This window comes from Nelumbo lutea, chromosome 8 (genome assembly GCF_056320005.1).
Source record: "Nelumbo lutea isolate HS-2025 chromosome 8, American lotus-T2T, whole genome shotgun sequence".
Taxonomy (NCBI): domain Eukaryota; kingdom Viridiplantae; phylum Streptophyta; class Magnoliopsida; order Proteales; family Nelumbonaceae; genus Nelumbo; species Nelumbo lutea.
Window position 1 is genome coordinate 58,812,567 of NC_142691.1, and position 26,542 is coordinate 58,839,108.

At 39.6% G+C, this 26,542-nt stretch overlaps 1 protein-coding gene across 6 annotated transcripts; it reads right to left on the reverse strand.

Moving 5' to 3' along the window:
* Positions 1-1,707: 1,707 nt before the first annotated feature.
* LOC148844410 (DUF1997 family protein, putative (DUF1997)) lies at positions 1,708-25,241 on the reverse strand. Of its 6 annotated transcripts, none has more exons than XM_088958523.1 (8): positions 24,934-25,241; positions 24,721-24,802; positions 24,345-24,584; positions 23,554-23,662; positions 15,402-15,447; positions 14,947-15,032; positions 2,873-2,931; positions 1,708-2,242 (listed from the first exon to the last, which is right to left on the reverse strand). In XM_088958523.1, the coding sequence occupies exons 1-8, from the start codon at positions 25,064-25,066 to the stop codon at positions 2,140-2,142; spliced, it is 858 nt and encodes a 285-aa protein (XP_088814649.1). In that variant the 5' UTR covers positions 25,067-25,241; the 3' UTR covers positions 1,708-2,139. The 6 variants fall into 6 exon arrangements, with proteins under 6 accessions (XP_088814649.1, XP_088814653.1, XP_088814651.1 ...); XM_088958527.1 differs by having other exon boundaries at positions 24,734-24,802; positions 24,934-25,087; XM_088958525.1 differs by having other exon boundaries at positions 2,873-2,955; positions 24,734-24,802; positions 24,934-25,087.
* Between the last annotated feature and the right edge of the window lie 1,301 nt (positions 25,242-26,542).

Sequence of the window (26,542 nt, forward strand, 5' to 3'; positions counted from 1 at the left end):
CTGTTTGGCTCCTCTTCCTCTTCCCTTATTTTCTAGCCACTTCTCTTACAGGGGACGCTATCCTTCCTTGGACAAAGTTGCAACTAGACCCCCTTGGTTAGAATCCTTGTACTTAGACCGAAATGTTTATTATCTAAGTTTTCTGTACATATGAATCATTACCCCAAACCCTTCCAATCTCTTTTCTGAAATTGATTTATTTTTTTAAATTTGCCCTTCATATCAATCACTCATAGGCAAAACTGCAATTTTAAATTCATTTTTTTTTTGTTTTCATAAAGTTTGTATTATTTTTTTCCGTAAATTGTAATTTGCATGCCTCTTTTTATAGGATTTCAATAGGAGGGGTCTACTTGCAACTGTGTCATAAAGTTTAGGAGAGGTGATTGCAACAGCCTAAAACTTCATGGGAGGTTTCAGACATTTACCCTAAATTAAAATGTCTTATGGATTCATCGTTTTGTGTAACTGATGCCTAAATTATAGACTTTCATCAAAATCCAAAAATGGGACATCAATTGAAGTTCCTAAATAGTAAATAGAGCAAGCTCAAGCTTGTCCCAAGCAGCTTAATCATTTCCTTTTGGATCGTTAGAAGCTGCTAGAAAATCAATTTCAAAGAACATGGGGCTTTTAAACACTTGACCATATCCTCAACTTCCCTCTTCAACTGGCAAATTAATTACATACTGAGTTTATTTAGTTTAACTTTTCTAGTCCTATACATTTCCTTTTTATAATACACAAAGTTGTCAATGAGATATCCAGCAAAAAATTTGCCGGGAGAATAACCGCTTTGATCTTAATTACCTAATCAAGTAATCCTTAATTAAGCTGAATAAAGCAATTCATGATATATAGGGGTAAGATACCCTATTTAATTACTGTTTTTTAAGTGTGGAAAATAATTATTTTTAACACACATATAATAAGTTAATATATATGTGTATATTTATGAAATATTGAATTTATTACATATAAATTTATATATTAAAATAAATATTTAATATAGTATTTTAATAAGATTTGATGGAATTAAATCCGCATTCAATTCAATTATTAATTACATGCACATTGTAAAATTTGTCTCCGATCAACAGATAATCCGAATCCAAGATAATCAAATTTCTGAAGTCCATGCCCTATCTGCATCAGGGGACCATTGAGACGCCCCACAAACCGAGACGCTCGAAGATTCAATTGTCATACCATATCTCGACCCCTCATCATTTCCCTTGTATTTTTTCTAATTAAACTTCTCTGTCAGTGCAGGTTATAACCTCCAAGATGCAAAGACTAACGGAATAGTTCCCCTCTCGCTCTGTTTCCTCAAGTCAGTGAGATAGCCACCATTTTGGGATCAAATGACTTTAGTATAAGAGATTGCTTTGGAACAAGAGGTTAGAAAAAAGTAGAGATTTTTAAAGCAAGTTTACACCCTCCCTCCAATGCTTACAACTCAGAACAAACTTACATCAGTTCACCTACCAAACAGGCAAGACAGTCTCAAAACTCAAAAGGATATCCACAGGACTGCAACCATAAATCTTATATTGAATCAAAGAAAATCATGGGATTGGATCTAGCTGTTCTGTCGTGAAAAGATATGGATTGGATCTAGGCATTAGGACTTTTAAAAGCTGTCGCTTTTTGTTTTTCTGTTATGCCTCAACAACAATGTACTACCGAGAACACAAAACAAAGCAATGGACTTGAATATCTTGAGAGTAATATAATTATGTTTACTGATTACAGAAAGTAAATTATGAGTAATATAGTTATGGTTTTTATGGACAAACTTATCAAGTGGTAATATGTTGCATGGGCTAACCATACAAGGTAAAAATTCCAAATTACAGTTAATAAGAAATTGGTTCAGGGACTATTCCAAAACCTGTTACACATGAATGTGCAACCATAAACACAAGCAGGCAGAGCACTACAAATGGCGCACATACAATCTTAAGACTCTGTGATTATCAGCTCAATACCCATTCATTATATCAAAACGAATGAAAAGGGAAAAAAATCTCTTGAAGACCTGAATCAACTTGATCACAAACCCACGCACAGAATACTCAAGAAAGTGCAGGCCAACAGTTTCAGAAACTTACTGAAAGTGAAATATTATGGAAGCATTCATGGAGAAATTTCTAATTGCTCTTGAACCCACTTGTCATAATCTTGGAGTAGCCTCTCAACAAGTAGAGGAACAAGTTTATCTACCAGTCTTTGCATGATTCTGTATGTGACCACATTTGCACAGATTAACGAGTCTCAATGTAATAGAAGCAATAGAAATACTTTTAGTCATGTTGAAAAGGCAAATCACAGTTGTCAGTGAACCATTCAACCTAAAAGTTTAATCTGTTAGGTGAGTCCCTGAATAGGTATTTTATTCTCTAACACACCCCCTCAAGCAAAAGCCTATCGGGCTTGAAGGCATGGGCAAGCACAGGGCCACCCATACCTTGTGCTGAAATTTAATTAATTAAATATGGGGGTGATGAGGATCAAACAATATATCATCACTTCGTCAAGCAGGCTCCAGTACTATGCCAGGGAACCTTTCAACCTAAAAGCTTAAGCAGGTGAGGTTCCTGAATACTAACAACAATCAAAGATGGGAGCACACATCTCAATTGAGAACCAGCAATCAGGATTTGTATGGTCTCAAAGGATATTTCCAAGAAGCTTTGCTTCAGAGAATAACTCTAGAAAGTGCACTACAATGTTTCAGCAACATGTAATGCTACGGAAAAAAGTTGAGAGGTTTAAGCAACTCCAGAAGCACAGTACCTATTTTCACTAGCATTCATGCTTCATTTCTGATACACAATAAAACAATTTCAACAAAATTTTAGTAACTTACAAATTTCCAGGGTTCTCAACAGCAGACACTGGAAGCAAAGTGAACGGTCGTGTATATATCTGTAAATGATACACAAAGCAAAACTAAAACAATATCATTAGTTCATTGCATAAAGTATAATAATAACATCTTCCACTTGGGGTAAATTGTATGTGATCAAGCAAGTCAATAGAACCATAATGATATCTCACTTGATCACATGTACAGAGTATAATTAGAGTACTGAATATTAAATTCAATAGGCTGCTTGAGAAAAACTTGCATCAGTTCTGAACTTCAGTACAAAATATCTCAACAACAATTTTTAAGTAATCTTGTTGGCTTGTTTTTGACGGTCAAATTAAATCAAAACTTGAATAAAGCTAAATATGGATGCAATTCTTAAACTCTGAATGCTTAAAATGGAACTGAACATTTATCAATCCATTTGCACCAAGCCATTCTCTCCAAATTAGATCAGCTTTCATTTGCAAAGCCATGTAGATATTTTTCTATCCTGAAATATGCAGGGGAACTGAGAATGATTAAGCCATATGCCAAATGTTGTCATTTGTCATCTAGCTGTGTCAACTGCTTAATAGCCAGGAAGGGTTTAAGGTATTACATATGAGGAAGAGGAATGCTATTTCCACCCTAAAATCTGAATTGGGATCTGAAGATGATCTTTTGAACATGTCATTAGATTGTCGTGTGGCTAGAAGAAACTCAGTTCAGATCATTCAACAAAGCATAAGCAATCTTATTTTATAATGATGCAATAACATTTACCTCAGACATGTTACAATGAATAAGTAACTTACAAATATGTATATTGATCTTGTTGAGCAAGAGTAAGAGCAAGTGAAGAGACGAGAGGAGAGAAGAGAGGGAAATAGGAGAGGAGAGCCGAGAGGACTGGAAGCCCCTTCGGAACTGTTAGAATGCTCGAGTCAAGGGTATTTTGGTCATTCTGGAATATCTGCTTGAGAGTGAAAGGTCTATTGTATCTGAGTTTAAGTTATGTGTCCCATCTTCTATGAGGGACAAAATGGTCTTTCCTGTAACTCTATGTTTTTTGAATAAATACAAGTGGGTCAGCTAGGGGAGATGATTTTGACTCTCTTCTAGTCTGGCCGAACCTTTCTTTCTTCTTCTTCTTCTTCTTCTTCTTCTTTCTCTTTTCTTTCTTCTTCTCTACTTCAACCTAGAATCTGGTAGAGTTTACTAACATGGTATCAGAGCTGTAAGGTCGTATCCGCATTTCTTTCTTGCTGCTGTTCTCCTTCTGGGTTCGCCGCCAACTTTCACAGTCATCTTCTTCCTTCTTCGACTGACCTGAGTGGAGGTTCGATAAGGGGCTGAAAAGGAGCTCTCGTTTTGTGGGCCTGGAGGTGAGGATGCCTCCCGTCGTTGCTGTGGTGGTCGTTGGAGTGGTATACTAAACCCTCTATTCAGTATCGAAGAGGGCTGAATGTGGACAGGTATGAACACTACTGTTGTTTGTCCAAGGGACTGTGAATGTTTCTTTTTTTTTGTTTCAAAAGTTGGTTGTGGTGGTGGTGCTCAGTGTGACTGATATGCATCTCAGTCGTGTTCCTCTGCATTTCTCTTCGTATGTATGTTGAAAGAAGAGTTGTCGACTGCTGAAGTTCACAACAGCAGTAGATTGGTGGTGGTTGTGTCGTGGTGATTGGTGTATCTATGTTTCAAAAATATTTAAAAGTGATCTCCTATACCTTGTGTGTAATCAGTTCTGCAGTGTGCAGCCCAAGTGTTTGATGTGAGGACTGAGTGATTTCAGTCTTAGTGTGTTGATGGTGAATGGTTCTGCAGTGTGCAGCCCAAGTGTTTGATGTGAAGACTGAGTGATTTCAGTCTTAGTGTGTTGATGGTGAATGGTTTGCAGTGTGCAGCCCAGGTGTTTGATGTGAAGACTGAGTGATTTCAGCCTTAGTGTGTGGTGTGTAATGTGTATTTAAAGAAGCTGGAATTGGTGGTGTTATAAGTGAGATAAGTCTTGTGAAAGAGTGTGAGGTTGTGTTGTATATTTGAAGGTAAAATAATTAAGATGGCTTCAATTGAAAATGGGAATGATAACAAAACAGGTGTAATGCTTTCTCCAGACTATCTAAGTGTTCAAATGACATCCATCAAGTTGAATGGTGAGAATTATGTACCATGGGCAAAATCTGTGGAGGTGTTCTTGAAGGCCAAGAGAAAGGTAAAACATGTAAGAGAGGAGAAGCCTCCCTCTGATTCCCCTGGGATCAGTGACTGGGAACAAGTAGATGCACAGATAATGACATGGCTCTGGAACAGCATGGAACCAAAGATTAGTGTGAACTTCATATTCCTAGATACAGCTAGGGAAATCTGGGATCATGCTAAGAAGTTGTACTCTGGACAAGACAATACAACTAGGGTGTATCAGTTGTACCAAGAGTATTTCAATTTGAAGCAAGGGAGTCAAAGCTTAGAAGAGTACTATGCAAGTTTGAGGAACATTCGTAATGAGCTTAATGTGTATCATCCTCTAACATTAGATGTTCAGATCCAACAACAGCAACGTGAGCAGCTTGATGTGACAAGGTTTCTTGTGGGGTTGAAGGCTGAGTATGAGCCTGTCAGAGCACAAATATTGGGAGGATCTGCTCTTCCCTCACTTGAAGAAGTTTTTGCTCGTCTTAAGAGAACATCCATTGAGTCGGTAGAACATTCTTCTCTCTCTAACAGATCTGGTTTGGTAGTGACTAAAGGGGGTGGTCGTGGAAATAGAAGTGGTGGTGTCAGGAGTGGACTCCCAAGCAACCGTGGTGGTCACATGTTTAGCAGGGCTAGTGGTCGGACTGGAGGTCGAGACTCAGGGGGAGGTCGGGGAAGAGGAAGGAGTTATACTCAGAGAAAGTGTACACATTGTGGTTTAGAGGGGCACACAGTTAATTTCTGCTATGATTTGCGTGGTACACCCAACACTTGGGCTAACTATGCTAGGACTAAGGGTAGTGACACAATTACTGAAAGTCAGCAAATTGACCCAATCCCCTCCACATCTACTTGTGCTTCTGAGAAGGAAATGGTGAGTGTACCACGTGCAGTATATGAGCAGTTCATTCAAACATTTCAGCAGAACACCGCTACACTTGCCCATTCAGGTATGGCTTGCTTAGCTTCCAAAGACTCACACTGGATCATTGACTCCGGGGCCTCGGACCATATGTCTGGGACTCATGATGTATTTTCTTCCCTTTCCCACTCCTCCACACCTCAAACAGTTACACTTGCTAATGGTTCTACCTCTCCTATCTGTGGTGTTGGTGATGTTAATCACCCCTCATTGCCTTTATCATCTGTTTTATATGTTCCTAAGTTTCCTTTTAACCTTATGTTTGTCAGCAGATTAACCAAGTCTCTTAATTGTTCTGTAACCTTCTACCCTTCTTCTTGTGTGTTTCAGGATCTCAAGACGGGGAGGAAGATTGGTGGAGGGCATGAAGCAGGTGGATTATATTACCTTGATGGTGGTGGTCCTCCAGTAGCTTTTCAGTCATCTCTTACTCCTCTTCAGTGGCACTGCAGACTTGGTCATCCTTCTCTCAAGGCCTTGAAGTTACTGGTTCCTTCCTTGAGTCATCTTTCATCATTAGATTGTGAGTCATGTCAATTGGGTAAACATCATAGAGTCTCATTTAGTCCAAGAGTTGATAGTCGTGTCTCAAGTCCTTTCTCTTTAGTTCATTTCGATGTATGGGGTCCAATTAAAGTGGTGTCATACAATGGGTATAAGTATTTTGTAATCTTTGTTGATGACTTTTCAAGGATGACATGGATTTATCTTATGAAAGATCGTAGTGAGTTGTTCCCTATTTTTCAAAAATTTTATGCTGAAATACGCACTCAATTTGGTGTTCATATTAAAATCCTTCGCTCCGATAATGCCAAAGAATACAACTCCTCACCATTTCAGCAATACCTAGAACATCATGGGATCATTCATCAAACTTCTTGTGCCTACACCCCACAACAGAATGGTGTAGCTGAACGAAAAAATCAACATCTTCTTGAAACTGCTCGATCCTTGATGATTAATATGAATGTCCCAAAACATTTTTGGAGTGATGCTGTTCTTACATCCTGTTTTCTTATCAATCGGATGCCCATGTCAATCCTTGGAAGTCAATCCCCTTTCTCCGTGTTGTTTCCCACTTTATCTCCATTTCCTCTTACCCCAAGAATCTTTGGCTGTGTTTGTTTTGTTCAACACTTGGGGGCCTGGGTTAGACAAGCTAGATGCTCGAGCTAATAAGTGTATCTTTCTTGGCTACTCAAGGACTCAGAAAGGGTATAAGTGTTATAACCCAAAATCCCATAAATCGTTTGTGTGCTCTGATGTCACATTCTTTGAGTCAATTCCGTTCTTCTCAGATGCTGGGGTCTCTTCCTCTCCCTCTGTGGTTCCCCTTCCTATATCTGTTGTGGACATCCTTCCAGTAGCTCCTGTTTCTACTGCAGATGCACATCCTATGCCTGTTACTACTGGGAAGCCGCCGATCACTCAAGTGTATACCCGCAGAAGTGCATCGGGCCCTCCTCCACTTCAGCCCCTGTCGACAGATCCTGCTACTGCTCATCCTTCAGATCCTGATCTTCCTATTGCTCTGCGAAAAGGTAAACGTACTTGTACTTCTCACCCCATTTCACACTATGTTTCTACTGCTCACCTTTCTGCTTCTCATTGCAAATTTATATCATTACTCTCATCTGTTCCCATTCCCAAGACTGTCCAGGAAGCTCTTGCCTCTCCAGGGTGGCGGCAAGCCATGGAAGAAGAACTCTCTGCTCTACAACATAATCACACATGGGAACTCACCGCTCTTCCTTCCGGTAAGCACACAGTTGGATGTCAATGGGTCTACACAGTGAAGTATCTTCCAAATGGCAGTATGGAGCGATTGAAAGCGAGGTTGGTGGCCAAGGGTTATTCTCAGATGTATGGTGTGGACTATATGGAGACATTTTCTCCTGTGGCTAAGATTGGTTCAGTTCGGGTGCTGATTTCATTAGCTGCTATGTATGATTGGTCTCTTGTACAACTTGACATAAAAAATGCCTTCCTGCATGGTGATCTAGTTGAGGAGGTGTATATGGAGCAACCACCAGGGTTTGTTGCTCAGGGGGAGTCTGGCAAAGTGTGTAGGCTAAAAAAGGCAATTTATGGACTGAAACAATCTCCACGTGCTTGGTTTGGCAGGTTCAGTGAAGTGATGAAAGCCTTTGGGATGAAACAATGTCAGGTTGATCATTCTGTGTTCAGCTATAACTCAAAGGATGGGAAAATCTTGCTAGTCGTGTACGTGGATGATATTGTCATAACTGGGAGTGATAGCAATGGAATCAACAGGTTGAAGAAATTCTTACAGGATCACTTCAATACGAAAGATCTGGGGAAGCTGAAATATTTCCTGGGAATAGAGGTTGCGAGGTCAAAACATGGGATCAACCTATGTCAGAGAAAATATGTTCTTGATCTACTTGAAGAAACAGGGTTGTTAGGTGCTAAACCAGCAGAAACTCCTATGGAAATCAATGCCAAGCTGAGTGTTGATGCGGGTGAAGAGTTTGATGATCCTGGAAGATACAGAAGGTTGGTGGGCAAATTGAACTACCTGACCATTACCCGACCAGATATATCATTTGCTGTGAGTGTGGTGAGCCAGTTTATGCAACATCCTCGGGTTCCTCACTGGGAAGCTGTTCTGAGAATTGTTAGGTACCTAAAAGGTGCTCCAGGTCGTGGTTTGTTATACCAAAGTGGAGGAACTCTTGAGATAGTAGGGTACATAGATGCTGATTGGGCTGGTTCTATATCAGACAGGAGATCAACTACAGGGTATTGTACCTTCCTTGGTGGCAATCTTGTAACTTGGAAGAGCAAGAAACAAACAGTGGTGGCAAGAAGTAGTGCAGAAGCAGAGTACAGGGCTATGGCCCATACCACATGTGAGTTAGTATGGCTAAAGAACTTGCTTCAAGAGATGGGATTCTCAATTGACAAACCCATGAAATTATACTGTGATAACCAAGCTGCTGTTCACATCTCTTCCAATCCCGTCTTTCATGAGAGAACTAAGCATATCGAGGTTGATTGTCACTTTGTAAGAGATAAAGTAATAAGTGGGGTGATAATCACATCTCATGTGAGCTCAGGAAATCAGTGGGCAGATCTCCTCACAAAGGGATTGTCTCGGGGAAGAATAGATTACATTTGTAACAAGCTGGGACTATATGATATATATTCTCCAGCTTGAGGGGGAATGTTAGAATGCTCGAGTCAAGGGTATTTTGGTCATTCTGGATTATCTGCTTGAGAGTGAAAGGTCTATTGTATCTGAGTTTAAGTTATGTGTCCCATCTTCTATGAGGGACAAAATGGTCTTTCCTGTAACTCTATGTTTTTTGAATAAATACAAGTGGGTCAGCTAGGGGAGATGATTTTGATTCTCTTCTAGTCTGGCCGAACCTTTCTTTCTTCTTCTTCTTCTTCTTCTTCTTCTTCTTCTTCTTCTTCTTTCTCTTTTCTTTCTTCTTCTCTACTTCAACCTAGAATCTGGTAGAGTTTACTAACAGGAACTTAGGGGGCGAAAGAATGATATATTATTATTTATACTAGTACAGCCGAATAATGTAAACAAAGGAGAAATTACAACAGTACTCTTATGGTACTAAACCTGAATACATAAACAACTAACAACACTCCCCCTCAGGTTGGAGCATAGATATCAATCATGCCCAACTTGTCACAAAGATCATGATGTCTGGAAAGGTTTAAACCCTTTGTAAAGATGTCTGCAAGCTGGTTCTCAGAAGTGACATAGGGGGTACACACTTCGCCTGTGATAACTTTCTCTCTGATAAAATGCTTGTCAACTTCGATGTGTTTTGTTTTATCATGTAGCACCGGATTGGCAGTAATGCTTATAGCTGCTTTGTTATCACAAAATAGAATTATAGGTTTGGTCACTGGGAAACCCAACTCCCCCAACAAATTCTTTATCCACCTTCAACAACCCCATGGGCCATAGCACGATATTCATCTTCAGCACTGGATCTAGCTACCACATTTTGCTTTTTACTCCTCCATGTAACAAGGTTCCATCGTATAAAGGTGCAGTAGCCACTAGTAGACTTTCTGTCACTTTGGGATCCAACCCAATCGGCATCTGTATAAACTTCAACTTTCAAATGTCAGTGCTTTTGAAACAACAAACCAGTACCCGGATACTTCTTCAAATATCGGAGGATTCTCTCTGCTGCTTCAAGATGAGAAGACCTAGGAGCATGCATGAATTGATTGAGGACACCAACAGAATATGCAATGTCTGGGCGAGTCATAGAAAGGTATAACATTCTCCCTACAAGCCTCTGAAACTGTTTCACATCCTTGAGTGATTCACCACAGTTGTCACCTAATTTATGGTTGGGGTCAATGGGAGAGTCAACTGGCTTCACCCCCATCTTTCCAGTGTCCTGAAGTAAATCTAGGACGTATTTCCTTTGAGAAATGAAGATACCCTTCTTTGATCGGGCAACTTCAATTCCAAGGAAGTATCTGGTAGGTCTTAGATCCTTCACTTCAAACTGAGTGGCAAGAAAAATTTTCAATTTCTGAATTTCATCCTCCCAATCACTAGTAACAATTATGTCATCCACATACAATTAGAGCAACAATTTTACCTTCTCCTTTTTTCACGAACAGTGTGTGATCTGATTGACATTGCCTGTATCCTTTCTGCTGAACTGCCACATGGAATCTACTGAACCAAGCTCTTGGTGATTGTTTCAGCCCATATAAGGACTTCTTCAACTTGCACACTTTCTGTTCATTGCCTTGGGCTAGAAACCTAGGAGGTTGAATCAGGTACACTTCCTCTTCAAGGTCACCATTCAAGAATGCATTCTTGATGTCCAGCTGGTGTAAAACCCAATCTAGATTGGCCGCAAGAGAGAAAAGGACTCTAATGGAATTCATCTTGGCAATGGGGACAAAAGTTTCTACATAATCAACTCCATACACTTGAGTAAATCCCTTTGCCACTAAGCGAGCTTTATACCTTTCCACTGTTCCATCAGCCTTATACTTGACTGTGAACACCCATTTGCATCCAACTGGAACCTTTCCCTTAGGAAGATCAACAAGTTCCCATGTGCCATTTTTGTGAAGGGCATTAACTTCTTCCCTCATGGCATTTGTCCATTCAGGAACTGAAAAAGCTTCTGCCACATTCTTAGGGATAGGGACACTGTCAATAGAGGTAAAGAAGGCACGGAATGAGGATGAAATGTTCTCATAAGAGACAAAGTTGGAAATGGGATGTTTTGTGGTGTACAATCTAACACCCTTCCTGTGAGCAATAGGACGGTCAAGATCATTAGCAGTAGAGGAATCATTTTCAATAGATTCAAGGACATCATTGGGAGCTAAAATACCTGAGTGAGTATGATCCTCCCTCGAGGAGTCTGGTGGCACTGGAGGTACAGCTTCGGATTCTCTACAGCTCTTGGATTTTGTTGGCCTTTGCGACGACGAGAAAAAACACGAAAAGGTGGAGGGTTAGGGAGAGAGGGAAGCTGAACCAGTTTCTCCTCATGTCTACACTCCCCCTGAGGAGAAACAGGATAGAAAGGCTCATCTTCAAAGAAAGAAACATCCATGGAGACAGAGAATTTACGAGAAACAGGATAAAAAACATGGCCTTTTGAGTGAAGGAGTAACCAAGAAATATGCAAGATATAGCACGAGAGTCCAATTTCCCACGGGTGGGAGACAGATTTTGGACAACACCGGCAACCAAAGACACGAGGAGGAATAGAAAGAAGGGGAGCCTTAGGAAAGAGAAGTTGATGTGGGGCTTTGTACTCTAATCGACGAGAGGGCATACGGTTTATAAGGTAAGTGGAACAAAGAACAGCTTCAAACCAAAACCGTTTGGGAACATTCATATGAAGTAGTAAACCTCGAGCCACTTCAAGGAGATGTCGGTTCTTCCGTTCGGCCACACCATTTTGTTGTGGTGTGCGGGCACAAGAGCTACGGTGAAGGGAACCATGCGAAGCAAAAAATTCCATGAGGTCACTATGAAAAAATTCTTTTGCATTATCTGATTGGAAAATTTGGATTTCAGTTTGAAATTGAATGAAGACCATCCGCTGGAAATCTTGAATGATTTTTGGTACTTTTTCCCTGGTTCGCATCGGGTATACCCATGTAAATCTAGAATAATCATCAATGAGGGTAATGAAATACTTGTAGCCACTCTCAGATGGTAAAGTAACAAGGCCCCACACATCAGAATGAACAATGTGAAATGGAGATTTAGATTTACTATGTCTTTGAAGAAAATGAGTTCTACAATGTTTACTCAACTGACACGTTTGACAAGAAAAATCAGAGACAGACATTGACTTAAACAGTTATGGGAATACAACTTTCAAAGACTCAAAAGACAAATGACCAAGACGACAATGCCATATATAGACTTTTTTCTTACAGGACTGACTCATAGATTCTGTAACATGAAGACCGGCCTTATTCTCCAGCATGTAAAGTCCATTAGCCATACGACCCCTACCAATCGTCCTCCCTGAGGCCAGATCCTAAATCACATAATGAGAAGGGAAAAAAGTCACTGAGCAATTCAAGGAATTAGTAACACTATTAACAGAGAACAAATTAATGGGAAAATTTGGAACATGAAGAACATCAGAGAGGGTAAGGCCAAGAGGAAGAGAGAGAGTTCCTTGACCAGCTATGGAAGAGTATGATCCATCGGCTAGTCTCATCTTGTCTCTTCCAGAAAGAGGGTGATAGGTTTGAAAGTAAGAGGACGTACCAGTCATATGTTTTGATGCTCCAGAATCAATGATCCATGGAGAGTCATGGGTGTGAGAAGCAACATGGAAAGCAGTGGCAGGGTTACCTGACGTAGATGCAAATGAGGTTGAGGGAGGAGTATCCATCTGACGAATTGCTCTACCATAGAGCTCTAAAAGGTCACGGAAGGAATTCATAATGTCCTCCCTCGGGTCAGGTCCAGTGAGATATGTCTGAGTCACAGTAGAAATGGGGGGCTGATGCTCCCGAGTAGCCATGTTGGCCATGTGATGTTTCTTTGTATTTTGCTGTCCGTACTTCTTATTCACCTTTGAACCTTGCTTCTTAGTCAGATCTTGAGCCCATTTTGGTTTCCCATGAATATCCCAACAGGTATCTTTGGTGTGTCAGGGTTTCTGGCAATGAGTGCACCACAATTTTTCCTTATCTTCTATTTTTTTCTGGAGATCTCCTTTCTGGGAAGAAGATCCCACACCAGTAGATACACCCCCTTTTGCAACTAACACAACATCATCCCCACCAGGGCTGTTCATCAAATTTCTCCTGCTTTCTTCAGATTGTACAAGAGCATAGACTTCCTGAACAAAAGGGAGATCCTTAGAGCTGAGAATCTGAACTCTGATAGATTCATACATAGGATTCATACCATGAAAGAATGCAAACACCCTTTGCTGGGAGACAAGCTGTTTGTACTTCTTAGCATCCTCATCACACTTCCAATCCACACTCTGGTAGTGATCCAACTCCTTCCAGGCAGATGTTAAGTTAGAGTAATAGACCGATAAACACCTTTCCCCCTGTCTACAAGTAGAAGATGCTGCCTGCAGTTGATAAATTTTGGCATAGTGTCACAATTCTGAATATGTAGACTTTGCTTGTTCCCAGATTTCATTCGCAGTTTCAGCCCACATGAAATTTTTCCTGATTTGAGGTTGCATGGAAACCAAGAGCCAGGACATAACAATACTGTTCTCCTGATTCCTTCTATCATATTCAGCACTCCTGGAGGATGGTTCTTTTATCCTCCCATTAATATAGCCTATCTTCCCCCTTGCAGTGATGTATAACTTGATCCCTCTTGACCACTCTAGGTAATTTAAACCATCAAGAGGGACAACAGCCATAGGAAAGGATAGGTCACCCCCACCCATTCCATTCAACATTGAGGAAACTCTAGATGTGGTTGAATCTTCACTACTCATGATTTTTGGTTTAAGAAAAAACAGCAACCAAATGAGTACTTCCGTACAAGGCTATTATAGAAACAGGTCCTTCTGACCTACGGTTTCACTGGGAGCAAAGACTGAACACTGCTGTTGCAGTACTGGAATAGGTCTGTATAACCTATGGTCTTGTAGGAATCCAAAAAAAAAACACTGCAGTTGCAGTACATAATCAGGTCTGTATGGCCTACAATTGTACAGAGGTCATATGACCCTCCAACAGAATAGAAAAAACAAGGTGAAGTTCACCACACCCCTAGTCGACAGGTCTGGAAGCCGAACAGTCAATGACTGAGATCAATACAATATCTGCTTTAGGACATCAACAATCCATCGAAGGGGTAAAGAAATACAAAAAAAAAATGTCGAATACAGCTGCTTTGTTAAAGAAATACAGTCCATCAATAGTCCATCAATCGGCTGAACAGTCAATCCGTAAGGCAGCCGAACAGTAAATGAACAGTACCTCTTTTAACTTCAGATGATAGCCTCTCTGTAAACCAGAACTCCCTCTACGAACCTCAGATGATAGACTCTCTATAGTCGAATAGACAATGAATACAACTTCTGGGCTGGAAGATGAAAAGTCTCTATAACTTCTGGGTCGAACTGAACACAACTGATTAGCAGTTTGATGGATATAGCCCTGGGAGATGAAAAGACTATCTGCTCGACATTGAACAACAGGTTTGCTTGACACCACCCTTCGGGCCTGGACGACTTGCTCTGATACCATGTTGAGCAAGAGCAAGAGCAAGTGAAGAGACGAGAGGAGAGAAGAGAGGGAAAGAGGAGAGGAGAGCCGAGAGGACTGAAAGCCCCTTCAGAACTTAGGGGGCGAAAGAATGATATATTATTATTTATACTAGTACAGACGAACAATGTAAGCAAAGGAGAAATTACAACAGTACCCTTATGGTACTAAACTTGAATACATAAACAACTGACAATAGATCTTAAGCTTAAAGGATAAGATAAATGACCTCAAGAGTGATACTCAACTTCACATCCACATCCAATGATGGCTTAGAAGTACTTGCATCCCACTTCATGTGATTTGCCATGGATGCTGCATATTGAAGACAAAGGTTGAAGAACATGTATTTTCACCATGAAAAATCAAAGGAATATAAGTTACTTATAGCATACATAGTGATTTGTTTCTTTTCTTACTCAATAACACAAGGTCGCACATCCAAGTATGCAAGTGTGGTGATAATTTTTTTTTTTAGTTTTTTTAGGGCTTTTAACAACCCCATTACTGCAAAAGCATTGACAAGGTGTTCTTTTCAAGTTCAAAAGTTATGGAAACTTGGATAGAAACCAACATGACTGGTATCATGTTGAGTTTGAACCATAAGCCAAATATCATTCATCTAGGAACCATCTTGATTTGGTTGCACACTTACAAATCATTATATTAGTCCAAAATATGTACCTGAGAAATGGTCATTTTGGCGTTCCATGGCCTCTGAACCCTCAAACTGTTATGTAAAGAGAGAACATTAACAAAAAAAAAAAAATTATATATATATATATATATATATATATATATATATAAATTTTGCATGACCAAGAAAATGCATTACTTGAACATATGTATAACTTACAAAACAAAAGGTTATGTCTCAAATATTAATGCAATATGTGAAAATGTAATAAAAAAAAAAAGAGTTGTGATATATGGAATTCATGCTTTTAAATATCAATCCAATGTCATGTTTGTTGTTCATATTCAATACTTGTGGCATATATCTATTTCATAGATAATGATGGTGTTAATCAAAAAAAATAAATAAAAAGAATGAATTGGAACCCTGAGTAAAAGAGAGCAGGAGTGTCACAAAGCTAAACAAGGACCATGAGAAAAGGGCCCTCATTGAGGCAAACTCATATAAGACAACTCCTACATAGTAATGATTTCACCAGTGGAAATAAAATAAAATAAAAAACTAGAGCTATAGGACCCAATTATGGCCAAACAAAACTACAACGAAACTGACAATCCCTAAGGTTCTCTAGAACCAGATGTTCATAGTAAAGGTGAAGGCTTTGGCCTCCCTGATAAAGTGAACTCAGGCCCCATGGACCATCTGGGATGCCAGTTAACCACCACATCATTAATGGCAATAAAATTGCCACTGCAACAGTTCCGCAACAAAGAAAAGACAATAGCTCCTTATTCCTTTTTCTTCCTTTCCTTTTTCCCCTCTTTACTTGATTAGCAATGATTGTGCTAGGGCCCATTGCTTGGTTAATGGTAAAAGCTCAGACCAATAATCATGAAAACACGGGTTTGAGTCTTGGAGCAGCTACTATGTGCAATGATATGCCAAATGCTAGGTCTGTATACAGCCCACCCCTCCCAAGACCCAAATCAATTTTACCAACATTAGCAATAGTATTTTGTGCTAGGAAAATGAGTAAAGAAATTTTATCTGAGCCTCTCTGGAGTGGGAGGGGATTCTAGAGGTGATTCAGGGGATACATTGACAGTCCATTCAGGGCTTATAAGCACCTTGGAAAGGGAAAATCACCTAACATAAGGGGAATCTCTGCATTTACCCTTACAACTTTCACAAAAGAGTAGCTCTTGGCCTTTGCACATTCCTACTGTCATTCCATTGTGGCATGCTCTAGGTATTATCTGAAACATGACACATTATATCTTGAATTCATATTCAAATATCATTACATATTGTTCCAATGTTCTCAGACATCAGAATATTTCAGCTTTCTTGCATGATAGGATATATATGTACTGGCTAAATCCTCATAAATTTGAGAGTTGATCAAGGAACCCACTCTGTCTAAGAAAGCTTACACCAACTACATGGGATAGACATTTAACGGTTCTAATTACCATGCAAAAAAAAAAATCATGAGGCTAGATTAGCAATTATAAAATATATACTTCTGATGAGATTATAATGCAGTAAATAATACAAAATGTAGAAAATATCTGCACAAGATATCTAAATTTTACAATCTTGACATATTAATGCTAGAACATAACCTATGTAACTTCATCATCTACATTATATTACTTAAGTGGGGTTCACAGCCACAGTGCCCAGATATGGATACAGACACAGAGACAGAAGTGGGAAACAGGATATGACTCTCCATTCACTGTGACCTAGGACATGCGTATGGATACAATTATTCCATCTATTAATGATACTGTTTTTCTATATTGATATTTTTATGAATAACAGAAAATTTATTAATGATTAAAGCCAAAAGATACAACAAGGGTAGCCTCGGTTACCCCTGAAAAACAGAACAAACAAACACCAAACTTTGATAATTACATCTGAGTCCAGAAACAAGTTTCCTTGAACACCCCTTGTTTTGCTAACTGATCTTCCATGATATTTTTCTATATTTATGCTGCATTCAATTGTGAAGAAAATAGAAATGACTTTCCTTAGTTTAGTTGACAAAGGAAATGAAAATACAAAAAAAAAAGAAAATTACTTACCGAAAAACGAGAAAAGAAAATTAAGACAATATAGGTGACATTAGTCTAGGATTTTCAATAGCAACAAGAAGATGAGAAAAGTCATAGGAGGTATATTCAAATGAGTGCCTATAAAAGGGTATGTTTTATCAAGAGGACAGAACATATGTATAATTACAATAATACCCTTTAAGGTTATATATGTATGTATGTATGTAAGGGTATTTTTGGGATCTTTTCATGTATTTGAGATCTATGGATATACATTCATGTTTATGGGGGAAATGTTGGAATTTTACCTTTAACATGTTAAGAAATAAAACGTATTGAGAGGTTGGGGTCACGACTTAACCCTTCACTCCTCTTCTTCATCTCTCCTAAACCACTAAGTCCTACACACAAATTTGACAAGAGACAGAGCCATTATCCAATGTTGGACCTTGCTATTCAGGGTCTTGGGAGGGTGAATTGGATATGCCCCTAACCTCCAGCATTTTTTGCACCAACTGCTGCTTTCTAACCAAGAGATCGGAGATGGGCAAATGGATACCAAAATAAACCTTTAAGTGACCTTGATGTGGATGCTTTTATTGGGAAGACATATCACCGCCAACAGCAACAATAAAGGGAGCAAGATTTGCTGATTCTCATCTTATCTAATTCTAGCTAGATACAGTACTTATCTTACCTACTCAGTATTGTTTTCAGTAGTATGGATTAGTAGGGAGTCTTATCTTATCTTATCAGTTCAGTAGTATGGATTAGTAGGGAGTCTTATCTTATCAGTTCAGTATGATAGATTAAGGGAGTCTTATCTTATCTTATCAGTTCAGTAGGATAGATTAGTAGGGAGTCTTCCTAATTAGCAAGGAGTCTTCTTAAAAATAGGATTCTTATCTCTTGTAATCTCCTATTTAAGGAGCTGATATTATTCAATAAAGGCATCGAAAATTTCAGTCAAGAAAGAGAGCAGAGGAGAGTTAGGTGATCTCTTGAACAAATCACCATTAAGGCGCCAAGATAGGTTCATCAAGAAAAGGGAGGAACAAGGGAAAACAATAGGTTTTCCCTGTGGACCGACCCGTGACGAGGTCCTATTCCCGGGCTCATAACAATTTGGTATCAGAGCAAGGCGTCATGGGTGACTTTGAGCAATTGACGTCTAGGGTTCATTATCTGGAGCACAAACTCGTGGAAAATAGCAAGGAGGTGCGTGAGATCAAGGACAACGTCCGAGAATTAAGGCGCTTGATGGAGTTGTACTTTTCCAGCAAGAAAAGGAACCCGGAAGGGGCTGCAACCACAACCAGCCGCCGACCAGACATGGCAGAATCGTCCGACAAGCAGCAGGTCGTTGCCCTAGCACAGGTTAGCAACACCCAGAATGTCCCAATCAAGTAGGGATCTGGTGTCGTCGAGGATTCCATCGACGAGAGTTCAAAGAAGAATAAGAGCAACTATTCCAAAGTCGTCATCGCTGGTGAAGAGCTTGTATGCCTCATGTTGCGGCTGCAAATGTTGCAAAAGAGTTGTTTGTTAGCTGTAATCAGATCAGATCCTAGGGCTGCACATATATGGGTGAATCTTGCTAATGCATACTATTTAGCTGGTGATCATAGAGATGCTGGAAAGTGCCTGGAGACAGCAGCAAATTGGAGCCTAATTGCATGTCAACTCGATATGTTGTTGCGCTTCATCGTATCAAGGAGGTAGAAAGGTCTCAAGATCCCACTGAACAACTTTCATAGGCTGCGAATGAAATGGCTTCAATACTCAGAGAAGGGGACTTTGCAACAATTGAGCTTCGGATAGCATGGGCAGGACTTGCCATGGTTCACAAGGCTCAACATGAAATTGCAGCAACGTTTGAAACTGGACATAATGATTTGATAGAAGTGGAAGAGGGAGCTCTGTACACACTAAAGCAGGCAATAAAAGAGGATCCAGATGATGCAGTTCAGTGGCACCAGCCTGGCGTTCACAATCTTTGTACTCATACAGTTCAAGACATCTCAAAAGTACCTTAAGGCTGCAGTTGCCCGCGACAAAGAATGCAGCTACGCATGGTCAAATCTTGGTATCTCACTGCAGCTGTCTAAGGATGAACCCTCTTCATTGGAACCCGATCCAGGAGGGCAAAATCATTCTACCTATCCGGGATTCCTTTGACTGTGTTTCAAGACACCCATCCTGAATTCGAGCTTGAGTACAAGCTCATAATCCAGGAAGGGAGTAATGATGTGGATGCGTATTGGGAAGACATATCGCCGCCGGCAGCAATAACAGTAATTTAGTGTTCTCGGCAATAGTAATTTAGTGTTCTCATCCTATCTTATCTATTTAGTATTCTTATCTTATCTGCTTTCAGTAGTAGGGATTAGTAGGAGTCTTATCAATTCAGTGTTCTTATCTTATCAATTCAGTAGTATGGATTAGTAGGGAGTCTTATGTTATCTTATCAGTTCAGTAGGATAGATTAAGGGAGTCTTATCTTATCTTATCTTATCAGTTCAGTAGGATAGATTAGTAGGGAGTCTTCCTAATTAGCAAGGAGTCTTCCTAAAAGTAGGACCCTTATCTCTTGTAATCTCCTATTTAAGGAGCTGAGAATATTGAATAAAAATCATCGAAAAATTCAGTCAAGAAAGAGAGTAGAGGAGAGTTGGTGATCTCTTGAACAAATCACCATTAAGGCACGAAGATAGGTTCCTCAAGAAAAGGGAGGAACATGGAAAACAGGAGATTTTCCCCGTGGACCGACCCATGACGAGATCCTATTCCCGGGCCCATAACAGACCTCTTCTGTTAATAATTGAGTGGATATCAGGGTACAATTGGGATTAGTGACCAAGAGATTACCTTTTTTGTTACCTTGGTTTGATAATTCATAACAAAGGAGAAATGGAGGTGGATGTTGCCTAGAGAACTAGTTGGATGGGAAAAATTGACCATACAAGCATGGAATCAAGAATCCATGTAGAAAGAAATCAGTTTTTCCCAATTTCTCATCCAATGGTGTTTTTTGTACTGTCGAGTTCTTTAAATTGGGTCTTTAAGTGGAATCACACCCAAAACCACATAGGGTGGTATGAGTTAACAATGCAAACCTTAAATCCTGCCCCTTTATTTCAAAAGCTCTATAGAGGTGTGTTAGGGCTGCTATATGCTAGACAATTTGGAAAGAAAATAACTCAAGAATTCTTTATGGCAAGGAGTAAGGAGGCCATTACTGAGGTAGTTTCTATTAGAGTAGTACAGTTTGGTGCTGTCTCTGGAATGTTTAAAGGTATCTCCACAGATATGATCAGAAGGAATTGGAAGGATGTGGCTGATTCGGCCCCTGCACAAACCAAGGTTAGCCCCCTTTAGTCTCCACCAGCTTCTAGATTCACTAAACTTAACTTTGATGGCAGTAGTGAAGATAACCTGGGGCCATCTGGAAATGGTAGAACCTTTGGGGATGAAGAGGGAAGAGGGATTGCTTTATTTTCTTGTCCTACTAGTGGTGGTGACTCACTTCTTGGCACTGATGGAAGGAGTGAAGAAGGCTATGAGTTGAATTGTCGCAAGCTCATTGTTGAAGGGGATTCAAAACTGGTCATTGGCTGGCTGCAAAAAGAAGAGAATGGTCAATGGAAGTTTTCAATCGACTAGCACAGGACTTGAAAATTCAGTTACAGTGGGTAAAGAGATGGGAAGGGAACAAATGTTCTGGGCTATGTTGTAAATTGCTTTTTGTTTTCCTTGGGAGAGGATTAAGAGGGTTTACCTCTCCCTTTCCTTGTAATCATTTTTTTCCTCAATGAAAGTTTTCTATCATTGATAAAAAAAAAAAAAGGTGGAGCAGTGAAGCTTGGTTACTTGTTCTATTGGAGATACAGTGCATTGTAATGCCCTGCCTACTAAAATTTGCTACAGTTTCCTGGGACAACAAGGGTTATAAAATCGTGATGTAGAAGATAATAGTAGGCAAATGCTTATTCATTCTTTACAGGTAATAAGTATATCACATTGATGCCTGGACATAATTTGCCAATACCTGAGCTTGAGAGGAATACAGGTACTTTATTGCTTACACATTTGCCCAAAGACAGAATACTTGGCTGTCTTCCAATCTCAACGAGTCAAGTTTTTCCAGAAGAAGAAATTTGGTGCAACAGCATGTATTTGGTTAGATCAATCTGAGTTCCTTTAGAATCTCAAAAAAAAGATAACAGATCTAAAGAGAAGAAAGAAATAGCATTAAAAAATCTTGTGGCTTCATTCTCATCTCAAGGGAATTTCACAGGAGAAGAATTGGTGAAAACCAAGAGTGGGATCACTTGAGATGCCCTTCTTATATTGAAGTTATAGGTGCACTGGAAATAGGGTTTTAAGTTTTCTAGAAATTTACTGTTATTTATGAAGTACTATTTATGAGAACTTTCAGACACTATTTATAGTAATTCCCATAAATGCCATATATAATAAATCACAATTTACTAATTTTAGTAATTTCTAATGTTGCTAGGGAGTTAAGAGTCCTTATTTGAGTGTCATCATGGGTTTTCATAGTTATAAATCAATATAGAAGTTATCTTAGATCAGTTTCCTAGTCCAAATTGGAGTCTATAAGGAGTCATCCAAGTTGTTGCTAGAAATGGTCATTTGAATAGTGGTAATTTGGTCTATTTACATTACTCTATGTTAATTATGTTTTTACAAGCTTGTATATATTTAAGTTACATCCCCCACACTGAAATAGGACTAGTAACGTTTATGTATCCCATCCCCATGATAACTAATATACAAAGGGTCTTGCTGCCTAGGGAGAGTTTACTTTCTCTTCTGCCCTCATTTCTTTATTTCCTCTTTCTTTCTCCTCTCTTTCTGTTCATACAGCCTCCTTTCTTAACCTATGCTGAACAAAATCTACCTTTCATGGTATCAGAGCTCTATGGGAGATTGCCTAAGGTTGCGATCACTCTTCTACAGATCTGCAATCTTCTTTCTTGGTGTTCCAGTGCTTGATTTTCTGTTAGGAAATAAAGAACTCAAGTTGGTAGGCTGCAATCTCTCCTTTTCTTCCTTCTTGCTGTGGTCATCATGGGTGACATGTTGATGGTGCGTGTGAAAGTTTAAGGAACTCTAATAGGTTGTTACCAAGATGGACTGTATGCAATAGGTTGATTGTGGTGTGGTTTAGCACATCGTATGAGCTGCTGAATCTACACAAATGTGAATCTCATGTGGTGGAGAGCATAGTGTGTTGATGGTGATTTATCTCTGTTGGTGATAGTGGTGTGGAGAATTTCAGAATGATGTATCATAGTCCCTTTTGTACAGTTTTTTTGTAATTTATAACCTTTGTATTTGTTCCTTTTCTCTTGTGAACTCTGATTGTTGCTAGAAAATTTTCTCCTTTTTTTTTCCTACATTTTTCTTTTGGATCAAGGAATTTTCATTAATTAAAGCAAAACATCAGAGTAAAATTGCTTTTCTCCAAAGACTAAAAAACATTACAATTGAGCCCAAAACAGTTGATTTCTCCCCACCTTTTGTTTTGCCAAGTTATCATATATACTATTTTCCATACTTTAAACCCATTGCCATCTCACATCCATACCCCTATATAGCCATTTAATCTTCTTTAGTTCATTTTGATACTTCCATAGGCCATTCCCTTTATTTTGTAAGAGCCTGATCACCAATTGACAGTCACCTTCTATAACCAGCTTGCGCAAACCTAATTCCTTTGCTTTGACTACCCCTTCCACAACTGCCATTAATTCTGCCCTCAAAGAATCCCCATGACCAATGGACCCAAACAGAGTGCCACCACATGACTTCACTCATTTCTAAATAAGTCTCCTATACCAGAGGGTCCTAGATTCCCTCTATTGCCGTCATCAAACTTCAATTTTATGAATTCCTCGGTCAGTGGTGTCCAAGACAAAATACTTCTAGATTCTCTCTAGGGGCATGCTGAAAGTCTCACCTGACAAGAAGTTTCAAATTAAAATAGATGAAAACCACAAATTACTTTATCTCTTTCAATATGACGAGTTCTATGATGAATTTTTTTCACCAAGATAAAATCAAAAGAAATAAAGAATTTGTCAAGTCAAGAATAGAAAGAAAAGCTCACCTTGCAAGATAACATCTCAACTATGCAATCTTCATTTGTTGTTGTCACTCGTAAATCCAACACAGGAGCTACTTCAAAGTTGAGAAGTTGAATTTTCTGCAAAGTGCACCTGCACATGACACTAGTCAAGCATATTGATGTGGAATTTGACATTGCCACCTTGACCTGCCAACCAATTTTCCTTAGCCCTGCTCATTGTTTGAGCAAGACCCAAATTTTCTGTGGGCCTGTGGCATTGCTTATTAGTTTTTATCAGTGTAAAGAGGTTATCAACATGTATGCTAGTATCACAACCCTACACTGAGTATTTTGACATAGGAACTTGAGGTAATACTAAAAGGACTTTTTGGTTATGTGGCAAAGTGAGCATGTCTTCACACACTGATACCATATGATGTTCGACAATGCCAAGTTTTGGAAACTTAAGTATTCTTGCTAGATAGATTTTTAGCTAACTAATGTCACTCTTAGCCAAAACTTCAGCTTGAGAGTAAAGAGAAAGCTTGGAGTGGCAAAGCCTTCCAAAAAAGCATGAATACCATTATTAGCAAGAGAGTTGCATTGTCATTTGCTAATCTTAGAACATACAAGAAAAAGATGTTCAAAGAAAAAATCAAGTGACTTTATTGAGTGATCAGTGATGAAGGTTATTGGCATCGCAGCAATTGAGAAGGAACTCGCATCATCATCAATCAACCAAAGAACTTAATAACAGGCTTAAAGGAGGCATCAGCGTCATCAGTTATCAGTAAATAAAAGAAGAAACGAGTGGAAGGGGGTGACCTCCCCACCTGTAAGTGTTAGAGTCCAAGGATTGAAGACTTTGCAAGGCGTCCTTGTTCAAGATGGTTTCGACCCCCGAAGGATGATTAAGAAATGCGCTAATAGGATACAAATTCCCACCACAACCATCGTCATAATTCGGCAGCTTGACACTTTCCTTCCGCCTAGCAAACAAATTAGCTTTCTTCACGTTAGAGTTAGATCCTGACACCTCTGCCTTTGGTAGTTGGATTGCTTCAATCTTGTTGCTGAAAAACACAATTGACTTCAGAAACCGCAGAACTGATATTTGCATAATTGCATTTGAAGGGGAAAGAAAGAAGGAAACCATTAATGTTGTAATTGTTTGGTGAGATAGCATGAAGTCAAATACAGAGTACAGACCTTCTTGTAATACCTGGAAAAGAGAAGGGTACTTGTACTCTGCATCTAGTAATCCCCATTACTACTGATTGAGTGGCTCTGTCTGTGCAGAATTACCAATTCGCTTCCCATATAAGTACCAATATCCGAATGAATGGGAGGAATTAATGCGAGAAGAGAGATCAATTAGCGTAACCATGTCATGAATAAAAGAAACTAAAGTACAGCAAATACCTTTTAACCGTTTGATTGGAAGAGACCGATGAGAAAGGAGGGGAGAAGAGGTGTTGAGGAAGATGGAGCACTCTCCCCCGCAACCGCAAGCCATGGATAGCGCCTGCCACACGCGCGGAGAGAGAAAGAACATTGCCCACAAACGAACCAAAACGGACGAGACGACTAACCATAACCAGTAACTATGAATTATGAAAAGGGGTAAATTGCAGGTAGCTACCAGTCTCACCGGTGTAACTTTTGCCACTTTAACACCTGAACTTTTATAAATGATATCTGGAAAATTTCTGACCAATCAATTGAACCATAAACGTGATAAACAAGCAGATGTTATTTATCAAAATTTTAAATTTATGGATGGATTTTGATTACTCAAAACTCTTCTTATACCATATTTTTTCCACGTCATACAATATATTTTTAAATTCAAATCTGTTAAATTAATAAAATTATGAAAATGCCGATGTTTCGATTTTCTTTTTTCGTTATTCAGCTTCTTCTACCTTTTGGAATGCGGCAAAAATAAATTCACGCTGGAATGATATGTTCGTTGGGGTAGTCATCAAACCTAAAAGTAAAAGAAAGATGAACAATGAAAAATATAGGTATTTTTGTAAATTTATCCTCCACTAAATTTAACGGAATTAGGTCTGGAAGTTATAGAGCATTAAAAAATGAGATTAAACCCAGGGTACCTATGCTGATAGTGGCACTATTATGTTGTGGAGTTTTGCCTCACATCAATGCGTGAATCGTGTGATTTATGCCGATGCCATAGTGTCACGGGGTAGTGATATAGTGGAATAAATCCGTGCGGCATTCAGGTCAAGGTAGGTTAGGACAAGTCTTTGTGTGCTTGGAGGTTAGGAGTTGTCCGATGGGATGGTTCTATCAAAATCAATAGCACTGGATCATGATCTCAAGTCCAATGGTCGGGGCACTCTTCTGGCTTAGACCGATTCATGGGAGGCACCGCTTATGTGCTAAAGGGAGACGACCATAATGCAAGGCGACTGCGCGCCGATGATGTGACTTGGCACTGATGTGATGGGTCTTCTGTATGTCGACGATGATAGGCACCTGCTTGGGCCGGAACACACCCGTGTGCTAGAGGCAACGAGATAGCTCACTCAGCTTGGGCAAGGGGCTGGCGAGGTGAAGGGCCATGCTTAAACCAGGCCTGCATGTCAAGCCTCCCTTGAATGTCGGCACCGCAGTGTCGGTCCAACATTGTCCCCATGAGCATGTGTGCGTCCATGAGGAACCCTGGTAGCCATGCTAGCCATTAACCAGGGCCGCCCCGCAAGGGAATGAAGGTCTAGAAGTGCCAAGGTTAGGCACCCAAGGAGGTCGACCACCCCTCCTCGAAGAATACGTTAAGCTTTTGGTGGTCTGCCTGAAGATGACATCAATTCTCCCAAAAATCTTATATGCAAAAATGACGGTGATGTCCCTAACGTAAGCCTGCCAAGCATAGGCAAGGCTAAGCCTGTGTTGAACCGTAACAATAGGTTGTGTTTACTTTCATAGGCATTTATTGAAAAATCACCGCCACATTGGCGTTTATTACGTATGAAGCAAAATGAAACGATTGTTTGATTTTACCGTT